Consider the following 27,608-nt stretch of genomic DNA (forward strand, 5'->3'; position numbering starts at 1 on the left):
TTTTGTGTATCAATAGTTTATTCTTTTTTATTGCTGAATAGTAATTCTTGTTTGGAATATACCAGTTTGTTCATTCATTCACTGGTTGATGGATATCTGTGGCTGTGTCCCCAGCACCTCATCCCTCCTCAAGTGGAAGAGAAAAAGCTCTTCCTCTACCCCTCCAGGTAAGGAAATGGCTGTTCCCATGAGGGAGCTCACCTGGCCTTCAGAAGAAGCTGAGTCAGACCCTCTGCCCCTCAATCAGAGTTTGGGGCTAGAGCTCTGTAGCAACCACTTTGTACTACTAACTGGTTAGTAGTGACTCTGGGCAAATTTAAGTGCCTCTCTGGGCTTCCCTGTCCTCATCAGAAAAATGACGGGGTTGGATTAGAGGATCTCTGAGATAAAACCTTACCTATGATCTCCTGTTTGGGTTATTTACAGAGGAAAAAACAAAAACAAAACCCTCCTCTCCCATTCCCCTCAGGGCTGAAATCGTGGTTTCTGGGGTTAGTCAGCTGACTCAGATCACTGCAGTGTCAGCGCTTTTCCTGACCTAACAGAGGTGAGGGGTGAGGATCTGGTGGAAGCAGAGCTCTGACTGATGAGGGCCTGGCTGTGGAGAGGGACACAGGGACTCCTGCTGCTGGCCTCTTTTCTGGGCTGCCTCTCAATCTCAAGGAAATGATTCTCAGGCGCCAAGCTGAGGTCCTCACAGGACCAAGCCCATGGGAAAGGGGCTAGGGGAGGAGGGCCCATTTTGGGATTGGGAAGGAGATTCAAGAGGAGGCGGTCCTGGCCACCATTCCACTGTAATCATTTTCACCTACCACTTCCTTGTGGTTTTAGGGAGAATTCAGGTATGAGGAGATGCCCGCAGAGGCTGGAGGAGGAAAGGCTTTCTTTTGGTCTGACTGGTACAGTGAGAGCTGGGATGGGCAGGAGGCCTGCCTGACTTTAATAAGTAAATGCGTGGTTTGTTATGATTTGTTTGCCTGTTTTGTCTTGTATGCTTTGCTCCTCCCCCTACTCATTCACTAATTCAGCAGACATACATGCTGAGTGCTGGGGACACAGAGGCGTAAGGCACTGCCTCGCTCTTACTGAGTTCAGCCTAGATGCGGAGGCAGACACGTGGCATTAGTGAACAAGATGAGACGTGCCAGAACAGAAAAAAGCCAGCCTCCAATGAAGGGGGTTAACGAGTGCAGGGGAAGGAGGTCATGGAAAACCCTAAGTCGGGAAAACAAGCAGTCTAAACACAATGCAAAGTACACTCAGTATAAATTTACTTACTTAAAATTATTTCAAGCCCTTTATTCTATAGATGTTAATAAAAAGTAAAATAGTTAAAGGAGAAAACAATTTAAAAAGTTGTCAGTCACAACAGCTCACATCTGTTACCTGCTTCTTGCTCACTTTTCTGGATGTGTATTGGACAGGATGCTTCCTGGGCAGAGGGAAGATCCCAGATGCTTCTCTCGCCCTCCTGCATCCTGCCCTCATTTGATATCTGCTCCTGAGTGTCAGCATTCACAGCTGTGCCCCTACCCTTGCCTGCTGCCCTGGGAACCGCTGCTACCTGACGGGTGGTTGGTGGGTTGGCTGAAGGAGAATAGGAGCCCCATTTTAAGGGCCCTGCCTCTGGTAAGTGACAGCAAAGCCTTCCTCTCTGGCAGTCAGCACAGCATGGGGCACATGGTAGCAGAAGTTTCAAGTAGAAGAGTCCATCTAAGACATAAATGTTTTTAACTGATTCATGGTAATTTAAATTTTCTGACAAATGCAGCCTTCCTCTCCCTCCTCCACTTTACACTGTCTATAACAGCCATTTTAAATAGTCAAAGGCACAGCTAGGTTGAAAGTGACAAAATGGGAAAAGATCTACCACGCAGACAATATGCGTTTTACAGCTGTGTGGTCATATTGTGACAGTCATTTCTGTGTCTGCGTGTGTTACCATACCTGATTAAAACAAATCCTGAGTGCCCTTAAAAACAGTGAGTATTTGTATGTATTCAGAGCTCTTCTACTACTAATTTCATTCAGTATAAAAAAACATAATTGGGGGTGGGGAAACATAGTAATAACGGATGAAATTTTGTTCTGGCAGAAACACAATAACCTGGCTGGTTTCCCCCAATGGGTTCCATTTTATCCTTTTCAGAGCAGAATCTCTAGATATTTGTTTGGGGAATGGGGAAGAGGAGTAAGGATGACCTCTGTCTGTGAACTAAAAAAAGAATCCCCCCAAACAAAACACTCAAATGGACTTAATATGATTTTGGGGAAGAAAGTGAGACAAAACCACCACACCAACACCCCCCAAACATGTCTAAATCACACACACACACACATACAAACACACACACACACACAAACATGTCATAAATCCTTAATAACTTTCAGGCAGCCCTAGTTTTCAAACAAAGATCAAAAATGTGGTCAAAGATGTGGTCTGACAGCTAATGAATACCGAAGAAAACCCCTCCCTTTTCAGAGAGTCAGTGGCCAGGTTTTAAAGTACCCTTACAGGTGAGCTGTTACCCACATATACAATATTAGTTGAGAGGTTCCACAAGACTACTTGTCCCCAAATCCCCTGGTCAGTGACCTGCCACAGCGCTTCCTTCCAACCTATCTGGTTTGAGTTTCCTTGTTGTAAACAACCACTTGCTTTAGAAGACCTCTATCAAATTGTATTTAAGTCATCTGGGAGGGGAGAAATATATCTATCCTGTGGTAGTTTTCTTAATTTTTGGCCGCTGAAGATTCCACTAGCTGGCTTGCTATAGGACTCTGGGGGAGTTTCTCAAGCCATAAGGGTTCGGGGCATGTTCTGCTGATTCTGGCCCTCGGGGTCTCGGCAGCTGGGCGGCCGCGGGCCGAGGGGGCGGGGCCTGGCCCGGCGCCGGCGGGTTGTGGGGCGGGGCGGGGTTGGGACGAGCCTGGCCGGGCGCGGCGGCGCAGGCGCACTGTGTCCGCCGCGCCAAACTGCAGCCATGGAGCAGGCACCCCCGGACCCCGAGCGGCTTTTGCAGCCTGCGCCCCTAGAGCCGCTGGGTAACCCCGACGCTGGGCTGGAGTCCGTGGTCGTTGAAGAAGCGGATAGGCCCCGGGACGAGGGCCCTGGGGACGGCACGGTGAGGAGAAGGGGCGGCAGGGGCCGCCCGGCCTGTGTCCGGGCCTGGAGGGCCAGGCTGGGCTGGTCTGGGCTGGCGGGTCGGGTGGGCTCGGCCGAGAGGCCCCGCGGTGAGCCGGAAGCGGGGTGGAAAGGCTGGGCCGTAGGTGTAGAGGGGGGAGGCTCTGTGGAAAAGGGGGTCGTGAGTTGGGGGTGAGCGCCGGGCGCTGCGGGACCACGGGAAGGTTGGAGAGGCCGGCGGAGAAGGGCGCTGAGGGTTTCTGTGGGAGCGGCTCCGGGGGCATGGAGGCCGGGGCCGGGGGCTCCAGGCTGGAGCAGGTGCGGTTTTCAGAGGAGGGGGAACTCCGAGGTGTGGACCTGAAGAGGGACGCTGATGTTTCTGGCCGTCTGGTAAGGGGTTGTGCAGAGAAGGCTGAACCGGGGTACCGTGGGCGGTGGCCTTGGTGTTTGAGGAGGAGGAGAATGGGGGACTTGAGAAACAAATCTGGGGGCAGTAAGGGTGGTTGGCTTGGTGCCACTGTCAGGAGATGGATTAGATTGAGAAGAGGTGCAATTAAAAAAAGGTTTTTTAGAACTCCTTATTTGTAATTTCTTCTGTTGGGGTCAGTGCTGTATTTCCCAACGAGGACTTGCCATAGATATCCCGAGTATCTGCTTTGCGAAGCTCCTTAGGTGATTAGTGATTTTCATTTGCTTGAGGAAAGGGGAAAATGCATCATTTTATATTTGTAATGGCTTTCATTCCAAAGTGTTTCCACGCGTAATGCAAGATGGGTAGACCAGGTTAAATTGAAGCGATTCAGAAACTCCGTCCAGGACTTCGCCTCAGACCCCTCTTATCAGAGTGTGCTTTGCCTATCCATTTTGCTTCTTTTTTCTGAAACAGATGTTAGTGCTAATACAAAACTGCCCATCCTTATGATAGATGGATAAAGAAAAGTTAAAGTTGTTTGCTGACTGTTAACTAGAAAGACTCTTAACTCGCTGGGAACCTTAACACAGGAGTTGAAGTTTTTGCCTACTGGGGGAAATGTCAAAGTATATAGACAGCATGAAGACTTTTATGGGTGAATTTTAAGTTTTTCATTTAATTTTTTCCTAAATTCTAGAATTATTTGTGGAGAGGTCAGTATCTCATATGAAATTTGAGGAAAGTGTGTATTCTGCAGTGCATAAACTTTGTTCTTATATGATTTGCTTTTTTTATGCAGGTTCTCATCTGTGACTTAGTTTTTCTGATCTCTTAAAAAAAAAGCTTTTATTGTGAAGTATATCATGAATGCAGAGAAGGTTCTCACAAAATAATTATCAGTTCCTTTGATGCCCCAATATATTATCCTGGGTTACATCCACTCCCTCCACCACAGAGGTGATCTATATTCTGAATTTTCTATTAGCAATTCCCTAGCTTTTCTTTATAATCTTACCGTATGTGTCCCTAAACAATGTATTGTTTAGTTTTACTTGATTTTGAAATTTACCTAAGTGGACTCATTTTACTATGATTTCTTTTCTTTGCTCTATGTTATGTTTTTGGGATTCATCCAAAATGTAGCTTAGTTCATTTATACTCGTGGCTGTATTTATGTCATTTTATAGATATTCTATAATTGATTTCTCTTTCTGTTTACAGACATTGGGGTTGTTTGAAGATTCTTGCTATTTCTAAAAGATTACTACTAGTATGAACTTCTTCCTGCTTATCTCATGGTGCACATGTCTAATACAAACTTAACAGTGAAATTGCTGGATTATAGGGTAGTAGCATGTTCAACCCTAGTAGGTAGTGCCAAGTTGTTTTCTGAAATGAATATACCAATTTATACTCCCACTAGTAGTGCCTAATGCTCTCTGTCCTTATCAACACTTAATATTTTTAGACTTTAAATTATTTGCCAATTTTGTGGATATGTGTTAAAGCAATTTTAGATTGTTTCAAAAGGTAAGAATCATATCTTTTGTTAGCTATATCATGAATTTAATTTTGGTTATGATGATAAACATTTTGGTAATTTTTTTTGTGAATTCCTTTGGATACTTAACTAATATGAAGTTGCAACTATAGTATACAATCCAGTTATGTTAATGCAAAAGTGACTATAAATATCTCATTAAAAAAAACCCTATTTGTGTTTAGTTTAAGATATTTGAAAACCCAAAGATGCCATCATACAGTAAAAGTTGTAGTCATATAGTATTACCTGACTTTTTAGTAAATATGTGTCACAGGAGACCATTTGTTACTGACTGAACTTAGAGGTGTCCTCAAACAACTCCCTTATTTAGTAATCCATAGAGACACAAGCCATTTGGACAAATATTTCAGAATCACCAGGAGTTTAAATGCACATACATTCACGTATACTCTGAACATTGTCCCCTCCTCAGAGGATCTACTCCCTCTTTCTGTCCCCTCTTCCACTCTAGTCCATCCTCAGTTGAGAAGTACTGCTGTAACCATAGACATTGCTGCTGTTACTGATAGGAATGTGGTCTGGGCAGAAATGCAAGTTAGATTTGTTGTTTGTGCTAAGCACAGTAAGGCTCTACTTTTCATTTAATTTTCAAAATTATCCCCCCAAAACATAAAGGTGAGGAAGCAGAGGCTCAGAGTGAAAATGATTTAGCCAAAGTCACAGACTAGTCAGTAGCATGGCTGGAACTTGAGCCCAGTCTGCCTGGGCTCTGACATCAGTGCTCTGTCTGTTAAACCATGCAGCTTCATTCCAAAAGTAGTTAAAAATAGTCTTGTGAATTGTAAAATACTATATTCTAAATTTTTTAGGTAAGATTAAGTTGTAATTCTAAGAAGAAAAAAGGTCTAAACAATGTGTTGATTTATCAGGCAGTTTTTCATCACAAAGATATCTATGCAGTTAGTGTGCAGAGATGGCAGAAAGCCTCCTCAGCCTTATTTTTGACTACAGATTTTGGACAAGGAGTGGATTGTACCAATTGCCCTACACCTACGGGTACTGGAAACAAGCACTGCCTAAGGGTTGCAGATCTTTCCCTGTTTTAAACATCACTAGTTAAAGTTCTTTAAATTCTACTGTAAACTCTTACTCTGTATTCTTTTGTTTTCCTTTCTGTGAGTTTTCATCCTCTTCTTTTCCATTGTCTAATTAGAAATCTCCTTTTTGTACTTTTTCCTTATAAGGAAGATGCATTCTTTTTTTTTTTTCCTTTTTTTAAGTATTGTCAGTTCTATTTAAAGTAGTTTAGAATATGAAAAATGAGAGAGAAATCCAGTCTCTAAGAAAGTAGTAATTAGTCCTGGCAGAAGAGAGAGGAAATTGCAAGGGAATGGAGGCAAGAAAACTTTTTTAGGCTGGAAGATTCCACTGAGTTGGCAGTGAGCAGTATTTGCTCAGAGAAGAACCATTGCCTGAGGGATTCATGGTGGTTTTTTTTAGGGAGGGTGCTCTAGGCCTGCGAGTGCGGGTCCAGGCTAAGAGTGCTTGAGCATGTGATGTTTGAAAATGCCTATACACAGTTAGCACCTTCACAGATTGGCAACTGAGAGCTGAGTGGAGGAGGCCAGAGCTGTGACGAGGGTTTGAGGTGTTTGTGGCTGAAGGTAACATAAAAAAAGAAAAGAAAATGTATAGGCATTTACAGGATTTATCAGTTTAGTAGCAGATGATTAAATTATACAGAGCAGTGTTTGCCTCATTGTCTATCTCACCAAACTCAGATTTTTTTTTTTGGAGGCGCCTCACAGTACAAAATACAGTTTTACATCTTAGTCAACGTACGTATACTTGTATTCATAAGCATTGTTTCAGGAAGCAATACTTAACCATTACTTCTTGCAATGAATGCCCTCTGATATTTCTCTGTTCTTTTTCTTTAGAAAGAAATGTTGGTCACAATCCACCAAATTAATTTCATGAACCAAGAATGTGTTGTGACTCAGTTTGGAAAGCTATTCAAACTTGCAAGTTGTTTTATTTTACATAAAAGTTAGTGTTTTCTGAATAGCTGTGCTATTTTTAAATATATTTTTTGTAAATAAAAAGCACAAGAAAATATGTTATGTATTATAACCCGATTTTTCTAGTTATCTGAGAAGTAGAGCTGAAGTAAAACTTCACTATTAGGCTTAAGTAAACACATCATTATCATTATTTTTTACCTAATACCAGCTACCTTGTCTATTGTAGACATACCCCTGAGGAAAGTAAATTCAGTGGATAATTCTGAAACTTCAGATCTCTTACCTATTTCAGTAACACAGAAGCATCGCAGCTGGAAAAAAAGATTATGAGGATGTATTCCAGTGTATCAGCAATGGTTAGGGCTGGGCTGTGGGCTATCAGTTATTTGTATTTATTTTATTTTTTCCTATACTTTTCAATTTTTTTATATTAAGCATGTGTTAATTTTCATAGTTAAAAAACTTAAACCTACAAATGATAGGTGATAGGTAATACTTGAGGTCTTGCTATGTGCTGGTGACTTTGAAACTCTTTAAATGCTTCCAGAAACATTATGCATTAGATATTCGTATCCCCATTTTACAGATGAGGAAACTGAGGCAGAGAGGTTAAGTAATTTGCCCAGAGTTACACAGCTAATCTATGCTAGAGATGGGATTCAAGCTGGCAACTAATCTGAGGGAGAATTGATCCTTTCTGATTACAAACTTTGATTTTTTTCTTGATTACCAATTATTTTATATTTTCTTGATCACCTTCATGGCTTGATGTTACACTATTTTCTTTTTTTTTCTTTCCTTTTTTTTTCATTGAAGTATAGTTGATTTACAATGTTAATTTCTGATGTACAGCATAGTGATTCAGTTGTGTGTATGTGTGTCTATATATATCTACATATATATTCCTTTTGGTATTCTTTTTCATTATAGGCTATTACACGGTATTGAATATAATTCCCTGTGCTACACTGGTTTCTTTTGATATCAGTTTACCTTATTTGTGTTTGTCCATTTTATAATTTTAATGCCTTGCGTTGTAAGTCTTTATTTCCCATGGGGAATTTAAGACATTTGCATTTATTGTCTTAACTGGCTTTATTTTTAGCTAATTTTATTCTATCATATTTTATACTTTCTTACTTTGGTTTCTGTTTGGGAATTTTCCTTCGTGGATTATAATTTCTTTGGTTTTACGCTCTGTAATGATCTGGAAGGCGTGTGTCTTTGTTTTTTTTCTTCCCCAAAACATAACTGAGACAAACATTATTTATGTAAATGATATGGCCATTAAGATTTTTTTTTAAATAATGTCATTTATAGAAATGATACCAAGTTTATAAACAAGTGCAGTACAAAGAATTGTTTCCCCCTGAACTATTTGAGTATAAACTGTGATCAGGATATTCCCCCATTTCATCACCAAAACTTTTATTTCAAAGGGCAAACAAGGACATCCTCCTTTATAACCACAGTGCTGGCACCAAAATCACTAAAATAACATTGATAAATTACTGCTATCTAATCCTCAGAATTCATGTAAGTTTTGCCGGTTGTACCAACAGCATTCTTCAGTGCCTAATGTTTCAGTCCAGACTCATGTATTATGTTTATTTATTTTGCATCTTTAGTCTCCTCTGAGCTGTAAGAGTTTCTCAGTCTTTGCTTTCATGACTTTGACCCTCTTGAAGATTAACAACCAGTTATTTTTTAGAATGTCCTTCAGTTTGGGTTTGCCTGATGTTTTTTCATGATTAAATTCAGGTTCTGCTTCTTTTGCAGAAATTGCCACTAAAGTGATGCTGCGTTCTTCTAATTGCTTTTTACCAGTTTGCACATGATTTGGGTTTGCCCCAATACTTTGGTCACTTTTTCTGCTAGTCTTCTCCAGTATAAAATTACACTTTTTCCCTTTTTAATTAATTTTTTGTGGAGGCATACTTTTTTTCTTCCAGTTTTATTGAGATACAATTGGCATACATTACTGTATATGTTTAAGGCATACAGCATAGTGATTTGACTTACATACACCATAAAATGATTACCACAATAAGTTTAGTAAACATCCATCATCTCATAGATACAAAATTAAATAGAAAAAAAATTTTTTCCTTATGATGAAAACTTTCAGGACTTACTCTTTTAACAGTTCTTATATATAACATACAGCAGTGTTTGTATTTTACATCTCTGATACTTAACATCTGGAAGTTTGTGCCTTTGACTGCTTTCATCCATCTTTCCCCCTCCCCCCCAACCACAACTCTGATCTTTTTTTAGGGAAACATACTTTGAAACTATGAAAATGCCTTGTTCCTCATCAAAATTTGTATTTATTTGTCTATTTCATTATGGACTCATGGATTTTATTTTTAACAACTTTATTAAGCTGTAAGTTATATACCATAAAAATCACTCATTGTAAGTATATAATTTAGTAATTTTTAGTAAATTTGCAGAGTTGCACAGTCATCACCATAACCCAGTTTTAGAACATTTCTATCATCCCCCCAAATTCTTTTGTTCCCCTTTGTAGTTAATCCCCCTTCTCACCATTAACCCTAGGCAGCCACTGTCTGCTTTCTGTATAAATTTGTCTTTTTGGGTATTTCACATAAATGGAATCATATAACCTGTTGTCTTTAGAGTCTGCCTTAGAATGTTTTTTGAAGTTCATCCATTTTATAGCATATATTAGTCATTTTTTCATTACTGAATAATATTTGATTGCGTGGATATATCACATTTTATTTATCATTTGATGGAAGTTGGGATTATTTTCAGTTTTTAGCTATTATGAATATTACTAGTATGATGAATATTCATTCACATGCCAGTCTTTGTGTAGATACATGTTTACTTAGATTTGCAGGAGTTATATGGTAAATTTATGTTTAACTTTTTAAGAAACTGCCAGTTTTCCAAAGTGGCTGTACCATTTAACATTACTGCCAGCAATGTATGAGGCCCACATTTTGCCACATCCTTGTCAGCACTTGGCATTGTCTGTCTGATTATAGCCATTCTTGTGGGTGTGAAGTGGTTTTAATTTGCATTTTTCTCATGACTGAAGGTGTTGAGCATCTTTTCATGTGCTTATTGCCATTTGTATATGTTCTTTGGTGGAATGTCTATTCAGATTTTTTGCTTATTTTTAAAATTGGCTGGTTTCTCTTGTTGCTGAGTTGTACATGTTGTTTAGGTATTCTGGATACAAGTTTTTTTTAAATCAGATAATAAGATTTACAGATATTTTTCCCCCAGGCTGTGGCTTTTTTCTTTTTCTTGGTGGTGTCTTTAGAAGACCAAAAGTTTTTAATTTTGATGAAGTCTAGTATATCAGTTATTTTCTTTGATGGATTGTGCTTTTGGTATTGTATCTAAGCACTCTTTGCTTATCCCAAGACCATGAGAAATTTCCACTTTAGCTCTTATATCTGTGTGTGTAAGCCACTTTGAGTTAATTTCTGTGTTTGGCGTGAGAAAACGGTCTACTTTTGGAGGGGGGGGCTGTGGGTATTCAGTAGTCTCAGTACCATATGTTGAAAAGACTTTCCATTCCATATTGACTTGGTTTGGTGTGTTTATTACAAACAGTTGACCTTAAATGTAAGGGTTTATTTCTGGATTCTCAGTTCTATTTCATTGATCTCTATGTCATGTCCTTCTGCTATTACCTCACTGTCTTGATTACTTTAGCTTTTTAATAAGTTTTGAAACTCCAGATAGTGTAGGTCCTGCAACTTGTTAATTTTTCAAAATTGTTTCGACTATTCTAGGTCCTTTATATTTCCATGTAAATTTTAGGAACAATTCACCAGTTTCTCAAAAAAGTCCTGCTGGGATTAAGTATTTTTAAAGGAACAATGTGTTAGTATGTTTTATAATATTTCAGGGATGTCCTGTATACATGATACTCTTGTCATTTGGACTTTATTATTGTGAAATCTAGGACAAATTTGGTCTTTATTCTTTTGTAGTGGTCTTGTTTCTTATTTTTCTGCTTAAATCTTTCTAGGATTTTTGTTTTCTTCATGCTGAAAATGTTTAATTTTCTAACTCATTACACATGGACCATATGCCTTTCAATTTGAAGACTAAGAAAAATTTTTTTCAATCCAGGAAGGATGTCTGTTGGTTTCTTTTTCTTTTTAATTGTATTGATGATTATTGTTTCTGTTCTGTTTCTTCTGATTTCTTCTTCAAGAAATTCTACTTAAATGTTGGTTCTTAGATTTCCTTTTTTAAATTATCTTTTATCATTTTCACCTTTTTTGGATCTTTTTTTCCTTCAGCATTCTGGGGAAGCTTCCCAAACTATGTTATCTTCGTACTAATTTGATTTTTTTGTGGTGTCAGTTTTACTGCCCGGAATGTATTTTATTTTTGCTATTTATTTTTCTTTCTTTGCATTCTTTTTCTTCTGAGTTAGCTCCATATTCATCTCAATCTGCTTGGGTTTTTTTTGTTTTGGGGGGGGTGGCCTGTTTTCTTTTAATTTTCTTCCTTTTAAAAATATTTTTCTGTTTTCTTTTAATTTTCCCCATAATTTGTAATATTATGATAAATGTAATTATTTTTAGTGTGTGATTTAAATAAAATTAACTAAATACTATAGACACTCCAACTCTTTTCATCTACAGTCTTGAATTTTGTTATATTAATGTTAGCCTTCTTTTTGTCTTTAATCCTAAAGAACACCACAGATGGCCAGTAGCTCAATGGAGGGCAAGAATTACCCAGGCAAGCTGTGAGCCACTGAACTCGGGTTCCTTGTCTCAGTTATCCTCCCATTGCTAATGACTGGCATTGTGGATACTCAATGCATAGTTATTGAATTAATAGCTTCTTATCATTTCTTTTGTCTCTGTTACCTGTTTTATGCCTACTTTTACATTTCACTGTTTGCAACATAGAAAAAACTTAAAGTAGATTATATTCATTTTCACTCATTGAATTGGAAATAAAGAATTTCATCAGCCTTTTAAATATGTCCACCTTCTATATTTTTTTTAGTCTTAAGTCAGATAGAAAGTACACATATCAAGAATCTACTTTTGGAACATTATTCCTTTGAATATAAGTGTAGGATATGAGTGTAGTGTTACTGTTTCTTTAATGATGTTCTTCACTCTGGTAAGAAGTCCACTTTGAATACATCTAGAATATCGTGTCTCTCTTTAAAACACACTCCTGGTCTCATCTTCCAGTCATCAAGTCTATCCATGTCTAAATCTTTTGAATGTGTTCTTTTAACAGTTATGGTATTAGTTGTGTTACTCTTGGCACTCTTTGTGCTTGAGTGTGACAGTAGCAGCAATTTTATATCATCTGCCAAACCCTGCTGGATCTTTGTGTGCCATTCTTTAGTTTTCATGATGGCAGATTTTATTCTTTTATTTTTTTCCTTCTGTGTAATTGGATAACATGATGGAGTAAATTTTTGACTCATGTGCATTATCTTTTTGGCTGGGAGACAGTTTGCTTTATCAATCATGTGCTTCCAGAATTCAGGGAATTTTTTACTAGAGTACATGATGGTAAATCAGAGGGCTTGGCTTGGCTGTGGACCAGAATTACGAGTTTTTGTATGATAATCTCAACTAGTGAGGGCTTCATAATCCTGATGTTGAGTGGTTTGTTCTTCTGTAATTTCTTGAGCTTTCTTTGAGTTAAATGATTTCCTCTTATCTTATCTTTTAGTACATAAACGTAAAACTTACATTTTATAAAAATGTCTTATTTAACAATGGAGTGGTTTTTGTTTTTGTTTTGGGTTGAGTCTTAATTCTCTAATCCTTTATTTTTTAGCATTTTTATCGTCTCCATTTTTCTTCAGCATTTTGGGGGGTACTTCCAAAGTGTGTGTCATCTTTATTCATCACTGATACTTAATTTTGTGTGCTATCACATAACTTATTCTGTCTTCATAGCACACAGGTTTAATTTTCTGTGCAAAGTACCATCATGAGTTTTACTGGATGCAGCTTTTTCTCTCACCTTTTGGTGTATCCATCTTTTTACTTACATCTCTTCTTCACAAACTACCATATAGGACATAATAGTGTTTTTAATTAAAACCCACCTGCGAACTTTAAAAGTGACCAAGGGAGGAAAAAACCCAAAGCACAGCAGTTAACACGTGTCTCACAGCATCTGCCTTGTTTAAACTTGGAGTTACTTCAGGTATATTCAGAACTCTTCTTCTGTGTCACACTTCCTACACATACAACTTATGAACACCAGTGGTGGGTTTGTCTATTTTTTGTGTGTGTGTGTGTGCTTTGTTCCAGACCTGGGGATCTAGCAAGAATAGAAAGGATTCTCCTCTTCTTAAAAGCTGCTGTCTCACAGTGGAGCCTGTTAACTACTGCCAGAAAGTTTAGGCAGATTTATAGTTGAATATGTGATGACTCCTGCTGTGCTTTGTTTGTTTTTTTTTAACCTGCCCGCTGAAAATCTCACCTTTTGTCATATATATAGTATTTTACATTTGTGAGAGAGACTTGACTTTGGTGAAATAAAAAGATTAGATACTGGTATTGAGGCTCATTCATCTTTATATACAGTGTTTTTAGATTTTTTTCTTATGCATGTCTATATAGATTTATTATTGGTCACTTATGTGAAATGTCTACATTTTACTTTAATTTTTCTCCTATTATCTTGCCTGCATTTTAATAATTAGATATATGATACTTGTTAAAATAGCTTCCGGAAAAGTTTAGTGCACTACAGTGTGCTTATAAAAAGAGGTGTATCATTTGCTGCTGTCATTTAGCAACCCCTCTCAAGAGCTATATGAAAGTAGCTTGAAACATGTGCTAACAATGGGTTTCATTATAATAGCTGAGGTTTTTTCCATATCATTTTGAAGAGTTTTTGTTGTTGTTGTTGTTCTTCCATTTCTTTTTCTTCAGATGACAGAAAATAATTTTTGGTTGAAGAAGATAGAAATTAGTGTTTCAGAAGCAGAAAAGCGAACTGGAAGAAATGCCATGAACATGCAAGAAACATACACTGCTTACCTCATTGAAACAAGGTGAGTGATGATAATTATGCCTAGGTTTAGGTAGAAAGGGCTTTGGTGGCTATTGATGCAAATTCTGTTGTCTAATGGAATTGTTTACAGGTCATTGTCTTTTTAGGGATTTTTGTTGTTGTTTCTTTACTTTTTAACAGGTACAGTAAGCAGATGTGTCTTTTACTACAGTACTCTTGGTAGTTGTATTCTGGCATACTTGTTCTGAGGGGAGAGGGAAAGTTAGTGGAGTACTTTGGGATCTGGAATGTTCCTTAACACGTTTTAGTAGAGCTCTTGGTGTTACAGTCCTTGTGTGATTTTTGGAAAAGATACCAGGTTCTCAGGGGTGTTGGAAGTGGACTTAGGTAAGTGGAGATGGCTAACAGAGAAGTCTAGGAGGAGAGAATATGGTCTGAGTCATTTTAGTAGAGTTGGGAGTTACAGAGAAATTAACAGGGAAAACTTGATTGAGACTGGATCTTTAGACTTCGGGGTAAAATTGAAAAGATGAAGTAAATCATGTTATAAGAAATCAAAACTCAACAGAAAAGTTGTCTTTTACCTCATAAGCAAAAAGTTAAAGGAATTGGGCTGTTTTGTCTAGAGAAAGACAAGGGACGACTCAGTTTATCTTGCCAATTATGAACGGTTTATATAAAGACTATACTGACTAGTTCTTTTCTGTCTATGGACTGAGCAGAAATAGTTTCAATTAAAACAAGTAGGTATGAGAAAACTTTTATAGAAAATTGGTGTACCATAGGAATTTCGGGAAAAGAGCTAAGGTAGGTCTCTTAAAAAAATGGGTTGTTTTTAAAGAAAAGTTGTTTTGTGACATACATATATGCATGTATGATGCATGTATGTATCACAGAGATTTTTGTTTTAAATGGTCCCATGAGAGGGTTTTTTTTTTTCTTTAAGTTAAGTTAGCCACTTAAAAAATCGTACTTAAGAAATTTGTGTTGGCTTTAGCTTTCTAAGCAAATTCTTAAATTTAAAACTAAAAAGGATATTTTTAGCGTATGCCTATTTCTTTACCCAGTTGAACAATGAAATTAGCTGTTGATTAATATTACTGCTGGAAGGGAATCTTGATTTGAATAATCTGGAATAATTTATAGTTGTTTACTCTTGACTTTGAAATGAATAGAGTATTATAATTTGAAACTAGGAATTAGAAGTGGCCATGCTTTAGTAATATAGCTAGACTCTGAATAAACATCTAAGTGGATCATCAGTAAATGTGTGGTGTACAAAAGGACTGTTGAGTTGACTTTCACAATTGCACTTCATTATAAATTTGTTTTAAAACAATGGTTCTCAAATTTTAAAATATATAGAAATCTCCTGGAGAATTTGTTAAGTTGCAGAGTTGTGGGTGGGGTTCAGGAATTGACATATTTTAACTAAAGCTCCAGATGTTTTTGAAGCAGATGGACCATGGATCATAAAGTTAATTATCTTTTCAAGGCTTTACATTTTAAGATAATCAAATTTATGTCTTTTTTTCTTTGTGATTTGTGTTTTCCCTGTTTTTAAATTCTTGCCTACTCCATATCAGGTACATATCTTTGAGAAATACTGTTTTTGAATAGATTATTTCATGAGTACTGTACCCCTAAGGCTAACCTTCAGCAACCATGGGACCCTGGAATTTCTTAATTTAATCATGTAGGAATCTTTCTGTAATTCAGTGTTATGCAGATAATCTTGGATAATATGAATATTATTGAGCTTAGATATTAACTAAAAGTTGAACTTACATCATATAGCTTATCTACTTACTCTTTGGACACATGTGGAAAGTCCATTTAGCAACTGCCTAAAGTGTTATAGTTTAATTGGCTAAGAATGAATAAAGCTAAAGTCACTGAGTTTAATTGTTCCAGGGATTTTATCTTTTCCTGTTCATAGAATATGAACCCTTTTAAAATAGGTAAGAATACTGTATGTAATAATGGGTAAGAATGCCTTGATGGCTTGGGAGGTTGTATGATGTCTTTACTTAGCTCTTCTAATCTGTGAAACAGGGCTAGTGATACTGTCTACTTCATTGTGAGGGTGAAATTAAATGTTGCATGTAAATCCAGTTATGTGCTATTGAACATTTGTTAAATGATTAGATAAATGGGGTAGTTTTGTGGTCCAAAGAAAGTCTCTGTACTTCTAGCCATCTTCCAATGACTGGACCCTGTCTTTAATGGCCTTTAAGACCGAAAAAAAAAAAAAACCCACCAACATGTAACAAGTCTTCTAAAGGCCTTTAAGTGTACTGCTTGTTTATCTAGTTATTAGCAAGATGTGGGTTCTGTTGGTGATGATACCGAATAATTTGAAGCTTGTTAACCCAAGATACTTTTTTCAACTAAAGTTGAAAACTGAATTAGAATAATATTAACCATAGCTAATGGTTAGGTCAACTCTTTAAAATGAATTATGATTTAATAATGCTATATTTTTGCCATGGTAGCCATTTGTACACTTTAAATTTCGTATTTTGTTTCCTTTTTTTATTAATGTACTGTGAATAAATTTAGTGGCAAACTTAATATAATAAAATACATTAAACAAATAATAAAAACATTGACTATCTCTTGTGTTGAGCATGTCATAGTGCATATATTTTCTCAGGACCTTATTTTAAGACTGACTTGACCTCCATACCTTTATGCCATAATGTACAAACGCACATTTTGGTTATATGATGTTTCTTGGAGGGCCTGTAAGTTATGGTCAAGCACACAATTAGAAAATGGGAAGGTTCTGATAATGTTTAGAAGACTGATGTTTTCTAGCAATGATTGTGCTAGCAGAAATCTTAAGCAAAATAATTTCACATATTCTTTATATAATTTTTACCCTAACTTTCCCCTAACTATAAATCAAACTTTTCTATGAATGAGACATGGCATTTCCTGCAGTTGTTTGTTTGTTTGCTTAATGATGGTACCAGGGACTGAACCCAGGACCTCGTGCATGCTAAGCATGCGCTCTACCATTGAGCTGCACCCACCCCGCTGCCTGCAGTTCTTTGTATTAAAGATGAGACTGGAGTTGAATTTTTACATCCCTTCTCCCCCAGCCTTTCAGAGATAACATTTTGCTTTTGTGGATATTTTCTGGTACTTGGATGCATCTGATTCATTTATAACATTGAATCAAGATTTTTTCAGTGTCAAGGTCTTTGGCATGAATGTTGTTCTCTCATTGTGGCAGAAGTGCAGTTAAAAATACTTTTTCTTTAATGAAACATTGGCTAAGCCAGATTTTACTATATTGTAAAGTCAGCTATTATACATCAACTGAAATACTGTGTATTGAGGGCTTGGGGATCAATGGTTCTGATGCTGATCGTAGATCTTTGTGATTGTAGAAGAAGCATATGTTGTGCAGCTGCTTCCTCATCTGTGAAATGGGGACAATAAATCCCTGCTTCACCAGGGTTGTTGTAAGGCTTATACATGGAAGGTTCTTTACTCAGTGCCTGGTTCACAAGCCTTCAGTAAATAGAGTTCCCAATGTTAAAGGAGGTTGTGTGCATGCATTTGTATTTTTTAAAAAAACGATAGAAATCTTATTCTATCTTTTTCAGGTCAGTTGAACATACTGATGGTCAGAGTGTCCTAACAGACTCACTATGGAGGCGGTATAGTGAATTTGAGTTGTTGAGAAACTACCTTTTAGTTTGCTATCCACATATTGTTGTGCCACCTCTACCAGAGAAAAGGGTAAGAAGTGAAATGGCAGTATAGTTTAGAAGTATTTAGCATTGAGATTATTCTTCATAATTGTTTTGTCTATCTAGGCAGAATTTGTTTGGCATAAACTCTCTGCTGACAACATGGACCCAGATTTTGTGGAAAGACGACGAATTGGTTTAGAAAACTTCCTCCTGAGAGTTGCTTCACATCCCATCCTTTGTAGAGACAAAATCTTCTATTTGTTTTTAACACAGGTATTTTTCTTTTATTTGGTATTTAAAAAAAATTAATTTGACTTGGGATTTTTTAAATACTAAATTGTGGAGTGCTTATTCCTAAGGATCTTTTTGGAGCAGCTTTGTTAATTTATATGCATTTCATGGTTTGTTCTGTTTTGAATTTCCAAATTGTTGGATTACATAATTCCTTTGGCTAACATTTTTATACTTAAAGGTACTAAAGATGGTACTTTCTGGTATCAAAGTTGGTCTTTGTCTTTTTGAAACCCGAATCTATAAAATCTTGGGTCCGTCTTTGGTAATCTTTTAGAATTTGGGTTGCATGTTTAACTTTGAAAAGGTTAGCGTTTTTTAACCTATCTCTTCCATCTCCCTTGAAAGAAGAACAGAATAATAGGTATTTAATTTATTTAATTTGGAATATTCCTTGTGGGCTGTTACATTTTGCAGTGATATCTAAAATTAACTTTAATTTTTAGGAAGGTAACTGGAAGGAGACTGTGAATGAAACTGGATTTCAGCTGAAGGTAAGAATAATTGTGTGTAATAAATTTGCTGTGTTCCTTTACAACTTCCAGCACAGTGCCATGCAATTAATGGGTACTTGCTGTTTATTGAATGAGTGAATGTTGGAAATAGGTTTTCCATCTAATATTATTGGTAAGGTTTTTAAAGAAACACTGCAATTTACTTTTGATTGGTGTAATTTTCATTAATAGTGAGATGATAATGGACATATGTATGAATTTAATTCTATTGGGAAAGGACATTTTGAAGCAGTAATTTAGATACAAGCTATAGATTTTTCCCATAGTATATTTATATTATACTTTGTATCTTTTTTTATTCTTCCCTCTGCCCTTATCACTGTCACTCTTGGTGGTGCCCCCATAACTGCCCACTTTATTAGATAAGAAAGACACTTCTGAAGAATCGAGCTTGGGGTTTCCAATTTTAGTAGGCCAAAAGATGAGCCATCTTTCTGGGACATGGTGGCCAGTTTTGAGTGGGCACAGGATTCATTTTGTGTTAGCATCCACTAGTGATACAGGCTTAGTTTGATTTTTTCAGCTTTTCAAATTCAGTCATTATACCTAGTGTTTGGGAATGAAACTGTTCTGTAAAAACTAAAGAGCATGATAGGTTTTAAGTTGGCCACCCTAATTCCACTCTGCTCTCCCTCCTGTTCCTAAAAATAATATAACACTGGTTGTTGCAAATTTTTTTTAAGTTTTTATCTCTTGTGTAAATCGAATAGGTAAGTAGAAAAAGTGATATAAATTGATGAACAGTTCGCATGGTAATACAGTAACAAAAGTTCAGTAGATCTAGGCAACAACAACAAAATGTCTTTATAGTAATTTTAAAAACACCCCCTAGAGACTTATGCATCGGTATATAGATATTTTAAATTTAGCACAAAAAAACAAGGAAGAGAAGAATTTTTTTTTTCTGCACAGGAAATATAATCAAGTATCTAATTCTGTCATAAACTGATTTTAGTTTATAAATACTTTGTTGGCAGATTGCATGAAAAAATTAGTATTTTCTTAGCTGTAATTCATTATTGTGCTCAGGGAGAATACTGGAATTTCAGTTTAGAGATGGTTTGAAGTAACTCTAAACTTTAAAAAAATTACTTATATTTTGATAGAATTTTCTGAAAAGTAGTCCAGCATTTCTTAGGAGCTAATAAAGAAAAGAGCAAACTATAATTGTTTTGGTGCAAATATAATTGTTTTGGTGATGTCTTTTTATATAATAGAAAATTTAAAAATTTTTAGTCATTGGTTTAGTCATTAGTTTAGTAACTAGTGATCGGTTGTTTGTCCTTGAATGCAGTTTTTGGTGATAACTTTGGTGACCTTAAGAAAACTCTTGAATTTCTCTATCTGTGTAGACTATGCCATTTACAGAGTGCTATGAATTTTGTGTGTAGGTGCTATGTAAGTGTTTAGATATAATGTTTTGTATTTGGATAGCCTTGTGGTAAAATGTTTCATTTTTATAAAATCTTTCAAAGGTAATACTCTTATATAATATTAATAATTTGAAGAGTCAGAATTTTAATGAAATGGACCAGACATAAAATGTATGGAGAGAATTTGGAAACCCATGCAGGGAAATGGGACCTTTTTGGATTAACACTTATATATGTATTTGCATGCATACATACAAACATGTATGTGAGATTGTCCATATACTTATATATATATATAGAGAGAGAGACACACACACACACACACACACGTATACACATACACACACTTCACTTATCTGGAGGTCATGTATTTGACAGTTACAACTTAACTGATCACAGTTTGAAAGGTGGGATTTAGAATTGACTTCTGAGATGTTCAAATGGATGTAACATGACTTAGTACAATACATACAAAAATAACTTTGGTCCTTTCAGAGAGTACCAACTTAATTTTATTATAGTTATCCACATAGACTTGGCTATGTATTTTCTAGACTGTAGCATATTAGAAGAAAATTGAAAAGGTCTAAAAGTGAATTCTTCTGGAGACAGGCACACTGTGACAATAGTGAAAATGATAGCTGGGCCCCCTGGTAAAGGATAACAGTGATGTGAGAGTCAGACGCTGAGGGGGGGGAGGGGGGTTGGTTTTGGCATGGGACCACACACCTGGCTAGCCCCTAGGGCTTCGTTGTGTCACAGGTGGGCTCAGTATTAGTTGTTTGTAGTGGTTACCGAGGGGCCTCAAGAAAAGGTTGAATTGCTTGCTGAGTACTCATAATTCAGTGGGGTTTTTTTAAACATTTTTTTTATTGAGTTATAGTCAGTTTACAATGTTGTGTCAAATTCCAGTGTAAAGCACAATTTTCAGTTATACGTGAACGTACATATATTCATTGTCACTTTTTTTTTTCACTGTGAGCTACCACAAGGTCTTGTATACATTTCCCTGTGCTGTACAGTATAATCTTGTTTATCTATTCTGCATATGCCTGTCAGTATCTACAAATTTTGAAATCCCAGTCTATCCCTTCCCACTCCCCACCCCCTTGGCAACCACAAGTTTGTATTCTGTGTCTATGAGTCTGTTTCTGTTTTGTATTTATGTTCTTTTTTTTTTTTAATTAGATTCCACATATGAGTGATCTCATATGGTATTTTTCTTTCTCTTTCTGGCTTACTTCACTTAGAATGACATTCTTCAGGGACATCCATGTTGCTGCAAATGGTGTTACGTCTTTTTATGGCTGAATAGTATTCCATTGTATAAATATACCACATCTTCTTTATCCAGTCATCTGTCGATGGACATCTAGGCTGTTTCCATGTCTTGGCTGTTGTAAATAGTGCTTCTATGAACATTGGGGTGCAGGTGTCTTTTTGAAGTAGGGTTCCTTCGGGATATATGCTCAGGAGCGAGATTACTCTTAAAGTGTGGTCATTTGACTTCGTGCTTTTCAATTTGTTAGGACTGTTTGTTCAAGACACTGAATCCTAGAGCTCATTCCAGACATGCTGATTCCCACTAGCCTATAACTTGACGACTATTGCTGTGATATTGCAGATAAGAATATTTTTAGGAAGATAATTTTAGAAAGATTATCAAAAATGGTTTAAAAGGAGAAAAAACATTTTTTTTTTAAATCCAAAGCAGTATCTTATCTGAATATCATTAACATTATGTGTTTACTATGTATTTAAGCACTGTACTATAATATATTCGGGGTTTTTTCCCGACAGTTGCCTCAGTACCTTTGAGGTTCAGTATTACTTACATTTTTTAGGTAAGAAACTCTAGAAAGTGGCTTACCCAAGGTCTCATAGTTACAAGTGATAGAGGCTGAATCCAAGTCTAGGCCTAACTAAAGCCCTTCTTAATTACCATCCCATACTTACTGCTCTTTTCACTTATTAATTATGTAATTAATGTATATAAAGATGTTTGGTAAAGGAATGTTGGAAACTATTTCAGTGGAAATGAGATTATTCTAAATCAGACCAACTGTTAATGTTTTATAAGAATATTTGGTGATGATCAGTTTATAATGTAGAGAAGTATCAAATCATTATGTTGTATGCCTAGAATTTATAGTATTATAGGTCAATTGTATTTAACTTAAGAAAAAGAATATTTGAATTAGGCTGTTAGAGTGTCATCCTTGAAATATCAGCATTAATTTTCCTTTTTTTTCAGATGTATTTAACTTAATCTATAGTTTGGGCCTACTAGATTAATGTTTTCTTAAGTCTTTTTAGAGTAATTATTATACTCAGCAAGATAATCGTAAAAATTTTATTTTTTTTAAATCCATGCTCTGTTTAACAGATATGAGCAACAGACTTTTTCATTGCTGCTGTATATTGTCTTTCCTTCTTTTTTGCTGAGTATTTATAAAATATCCTATTAATTCAGTGAAGGGAGAGCAGAGTTTATTTCTAGAGTATGAACATATAAACTAGTTACTTTAGTTTAAAGTAATAACATTTTGACTTAGTTGACTCAGTAGGTTACTTACATGAAAGTGTCATCCATATGCCCAAACCTTAAATGAGTTTAGGCTGACACAGAAGGATCTAGAACCCTGTCTGTTGCTTGAAGCAGGGACTGCCAGAGACAGGATCTGGGCCTTTAGGATCTCTGCTAATCTGGGGATTCCAAATGCTGAGTGCCTACAGACCAGCAGGTACTCTTCTAGGTGCTGTGGATACAGCAGTGAATGAGCTGGAAACAGTCATAAGCTCCATGTTCTTATTTTAGTAGTTGGAGACGTTAAGTTAACATTTAAATAAGGTTCCTTAAAATAGTTATAGGTGATATAAATGGGAAAAGTCATCATTGTGAAAGAGTATGACAGCAGGGATTTTTTTCCAGGGGTTATTTTGAGAAAGGTGACCATAAAATGTATTCTCTAAATGGGGGCGCTTGTGAGACTAAAAAGAGGCTCTGCAAATAATTAGATTAGGACAAACAGGTGTAAAAGTAAACCAAGACTATCTTGGGAAAATGGGGTCACATTGTTGAAGAGAGAACATTTGAGCTGAGACCTGAATAATGAGAAACCTGCAGTGGAGTCAACCTAGGGGTCAAGGAATAGGAATGTTAGAGGTCAAGTTGGTGATGGTTTACTAGGCAAGGTTTGGGGGAAGATAAGAAAGACAAGGTCTAGGACAAGGAAAGTAAAGTATGTAATAGGAGTTAGAAAGGGAAGGGGAGGTGGAGATTAAAGGAGAACATGGGAAAGGTAGAAAGTCCAGGCAGACTCCAGGTTAGAACAGTCAGGGTTATTTTTTGAAATGTAACCAATACTTACTGTATGTCTTTTTGTGCCAGGCATTGGGAGATACTAGGGATTCAGCAATGAACAAAGCAGATTAAAGTATTGCCATGGCAGCCATTGTCTAAGTCTAGGGGGCCCCCTTTACCTTGTGCTTTTCTCATGGCTCTCATACTCTGGTGGACAGGTAAGAAACACGCAAACAACTCAGGGTTTCAGATAGTACTGTATTAAAGGAAATAAAGTAGGTGGTATGAAACAGTGATGTAACGGCTTCTTTACATATTTAGTGGGGACTTTGATAAGATGGATGATAACCTTTCAGATTTGGAACAGTCTGGGTAGGTTTTTAGAAATCTAGCTTTGGGGAGAAGTTTCTGGTTTGTTGATATTTTAGGCAATTTCTCTTTTTATGGCATGTTGTGAAATGATGAACAGATGGTGTGGAGTGTTGTGATGGACTGACCTGACAGAACGTTTGGTAGGCAAAGATTAGGATGGTGATGGTTTACATTTTATATGCCTTCGAAAGTGGTAAATTGGTGATACTAAAAGTAAAAAATATATTGGTGTTATTAAGAAAAGATATAAATGAAAATTTTCTTTTTTACTGATGGCTTTTATGTAATTTCATTCTTACTGAAACAATCTCATTTGCATGTGACTATAAAGTCGTTAGTGATTATAACTAACTTAAAAAAACATAAGGGAATATATATGCCTTAAATTCATAGGTGCTTTTATTTGTAAGGATTTTCACATACATTAGCTCCTTTGCCCTTGACTTGTAAGGTCAAGAATTGGTAAAATACAGATTTTTAGAAGTAAGAGAATCCCCTGAATTCGGTGACAAATTAAGCTTTAGATATTCTTGATAGCTCTTTGAATTTCTTTTGGTCTGAGGCTCTAGGAGGCTGAGCTTGTGGAGTGGCATATTTGTTGCATTTGTTTTTATTTTCTTAGCCAGATAATCTGGGAAGCCCTTGTAGTTTTGTTTAGTTTGTTTTCTATTATTTTGGGAATATTTCTAATTAGGGCTTGGAAGTTGGAATAATATAAGATGTCCAAGCTAACTGGAATCTTCAGAACCAAACCACATTATGAAATTGACTCTTGATTGAGCTACCTTTATGAACCCTACAGTTTTTGTGTCTTGGTCAGAAAAATTATTTTTTTAAAAAATGAGATCATAGAATAAGAGGATAGGATTTGGACATATTAAGTATAAATTTATGCAATGAAGTTATTTAGTGTTGATCCCTCTGTCTCTCCCTTAAGAGCAGTTGTGTAGAAATAAGTAAAGGCAGTTAAAAAGTTGTGTTGTAGCATTTTATGCCAGCTAAGAAGGAATTAATTTGATGTCATCTAGCTTGTTTTACTTTAGTACAGGCATTTCTATATTTCTTTCTTTTCTAAAATACTGATCATGAAAATGAGAAAAATCAATGTACACTTGGTTCAGATTTCACCTGAGAACAACCCTCAGGGATGCACAGGCTTCAGAGAAGTAGTTTTATTTAGTTTATATATACAGACCATTGCTTTTCTTGATTTACAGAAAACTTTTCCACACAACCTATTATGAATTATAATAATGCAGAGCTATATGCCTGTTAGCATGTTGGTGTTTACAGTTGTTTTACTTTGGTATCATTGAATGCTGTGTATTCAGATTATTTTATAACATTTTTGTAGTGTCTTAAAAAATAACTACTAAGCTGCTTTTTGGGGTATGTTTAGTGTGTTTGACATAAATGATATGAAGAAAACTGTGCTTGAGCATCTTAATTCTAAAGGGAAAATTAAACTGTTTGGATTTATACCCTGAAATGTAATTGTATTAAGTGAATAAATTATTTTTTCCAGGCAGACTCCAGGTTAAAAGCGCTTAATGCAACATTCAGAGTGAAAAACCCAGACAAGTAAGGTTTTGTTTTAATAACAGTTACAATGTTGTTTTGAATGGTGCCTATCAATCTATTTAATTTTTCATTTCTGAATGTATGCACTTTATTTGCTAAATATTTTAAATAGTAATTCACATTTAGTGAAATCCTTTTACAGTCTAAAACTGGTTTTGAAATTTGGTAATTTAATTGGGATTAAGGTTGTAAGTAACTGAAGTTTTAGAAAATGGAACCACTGCTCTTTCTTAGAAGGATTTATTAAGTGTTGCAGGTATCAGAAAAATGAGAAAAGTAATTATAATTTCGTCTGAAATAGTTTTTCTTATATGACTTTGCTTGTCAGATATGTACAGAACTCAAGATAATATTATGTTATCTATTTAATAATAAACTATTTTGAATACCAAGAAAGCTTGATAGATAAATGCATACTAGTATATAATAATTTCATGGAGATGTATTTATACGACAATTATTTGACTTCATTGATGTCAATTTGGTGTTTGTGAGAGCATTTCTATATTAAAGGAAGCCAGTGTATTCAGAAGTAACGTTCCTTGGGATGTGATCTAAGTATCTTTCAAGATTTGGTTTTGCTCATTCTCTGAATTTGGTGGATAATTCAGGCTCTTCATTATATGGACCTTTACCTGGTGGTTGGTTCAGCTATGTTTTCCAGTTAGAAATGTCCTTAGACAGATATGGCTTTCCCATTTTTGGGAACCAAGTTTATGAGTTCTGTTAGAATTTCTCTATTCAGGCTTTCAGCATTAATTTCTACATAGTGTAAATTCTTAGCAGACAAAGGCCACGTTTGCATAGTCTGATAGTCAAGTTTGCATGCCTGGCTTTATAAACCATAACTGTTAACATAATGCCTCTGGTTTTCAATATAAATTTTGAATATAAAATATAAATAAATACTTTGAAGTTTTGGTAATTAGGAATTGTGATGGTAACCATTGAGGTTTTTAATTTTACTTTTTCTTAAACTTTATTTCTTAGAGTAGTTTTAGATTCACAGCAAAACTGAGTGTAAAGTGCAGAGCTCCCATGTACCTCTGCCCCTCCCCTTGCACAGCTGCCTCTAGACACTCATAGCCGCCCCAGTAACCCTCACCACGGTGGTGCATTTGTTATGATAGAGGAGCCTGCACTGACTCATCATTATCACCGAAGTCCATAGTTACATGAGGGGCAGAGGTATATGGGAGTTGTGTAGTATATGGGTTTTGACAAATGTGTGCACCATTATGGTACTGTACGAAGTATTTTCATTGCCCTAAAAGTCCTCTTTGCTCTGCCATATTTATCCCTCCCTCCCTACAGCCCTGGCAGCCACTGATCTTTTTACTGTCTCCATAATTTTGCCTTCTCCAGATTGTTGTGTCATATAATACGCAGCCTTTTCAGAAAGGCTTTCACTTTGTAATACGCATTTAAGTTTCCACTGAAAAAAAGTTTCCTTTTTATAAAGGTTATAATGACGTCCGTGGTGTATAAAGAGATATTCTCTAGATTAAGAACTAAAATTAAGTCACCCTCCAAAAAAAGCTATGGAAAACCTAAGCAGCAAAGTTTATGAAATTCATAAATGTACATTCATTAGAGGAGCATGTAGATGAGACAATTTTTTAATTAATATTTTAATATTAGTATTTTGTCAATTGAATGTTTTTCAATTTAATGAAAAGTATTTTGTCAATTGAATGTCTTCCCTTTTCTGACCTTCCTGTCGCTTTTCTAGATTGCTAAGTTTTTTTTAATACCCATATTTTATAGAGAATTTTGAATGTGATATGACGAATAACATAACCAAGGCAGGTTCTTGCTCCTAAGTTCCTGTTAAAGTATATAATTAGTGTATAATTAGTAATAGCATTTGGTTGCCTTAAGTTCTAGATAAGAGAGTTAGGTCCACATCAGCCATTGTTATAGCAGATTCTTAATGTACAGAATCTCTGTTCTAGGTCTAGCTGGAATAGGTTAATTATTATTCATATCATTATTGAAATAGTTTATATCATTAAAATACTTTCATTCTGTCCTTTCTTAAAATCTAGAAAACCAGAAGGATTGTTTCAGAGGGATACCAAAATGATACCTCTTTCCTACATGTTTATCTTTCTTCAAACTAGACTATTAAAAGCAGTGAGGAGGAGAGCTTTGAGTCTTCCACTTTTATGTGGCAATTTTTGGCTCATACTTAGGAAGTATACTGAGTGATGAGTAGAATGTATGGATTGAAAGAGGGGAAGGAAATACAGATGGCACCCAGGTTTTATTCTTTAAAATCCTGGAGAATACAGAGGAGAGGGGCTTGAAAGGGTAGGGAAGATAAGTGGAGCTTTGGATATGTAAGCAAGTACAAATGTCTGCGTATCAGCCGGCTTACTAGATCAGGTGTTTAGAAGAGA

General features: G+C 36.1%; 1 protein-coding gene across 1 annotated transcript in view; it reads left to right on the plus strand.

The window, feature by feature from the left end:
* Positions 1 to 2,965: 2,965 nt before the first annotated feature.
* Positions 2,966 to 27,608, plus strand: part of SNX4 (sorting nexin 4) — a 51,195-nt gene continuing 26,552 nt past the window's right edge. Inside the window, exons 1-6 of the mRNA XM_031454504.2 lie at positions 2,966 to 3,125; positions 13,982 to 14,103; positions 17,681 to 17,816; positions 17,894 to 18,043; positions 18,508 to 18,555; positions 25,151 to 25,206. Of these exons, the coding sequence (XP_031310364.2) occupies positions 2,985 to 3,125; positions 13,982 to 14,103; positions 17,681 to 17,816; positions 17,894 to 18,043; positions 18,508 to 18,555; positions 25,151 to 25,206 (653 nt within the window). The 5' untranslated portion in view covers positions 2,966 to 2,984. The remainder of the gene's footprint in view (positions 3,126 to 13,981; positions 14,104 to 17,680; positions 17,817 to 17,893; positions 18,044 to 18,507; positions 18,556 to 25,150; positions 25,207 to 27,608) is intronic.

This window comes from Camelus dromedarius, chromosome 2, assembly GCF_036321535.1.
Source record: "Camelus dromedarius isolate mCamDro1 chromosome 2, mCamDro1.pat, whole genome shotgun sequence".
Lineage (NCBI taxonomy): Eukaryota > Metazoa > Chordata > Mammalia > Artiodactyla > Camelidae > Camelus > Camelus dromedarius.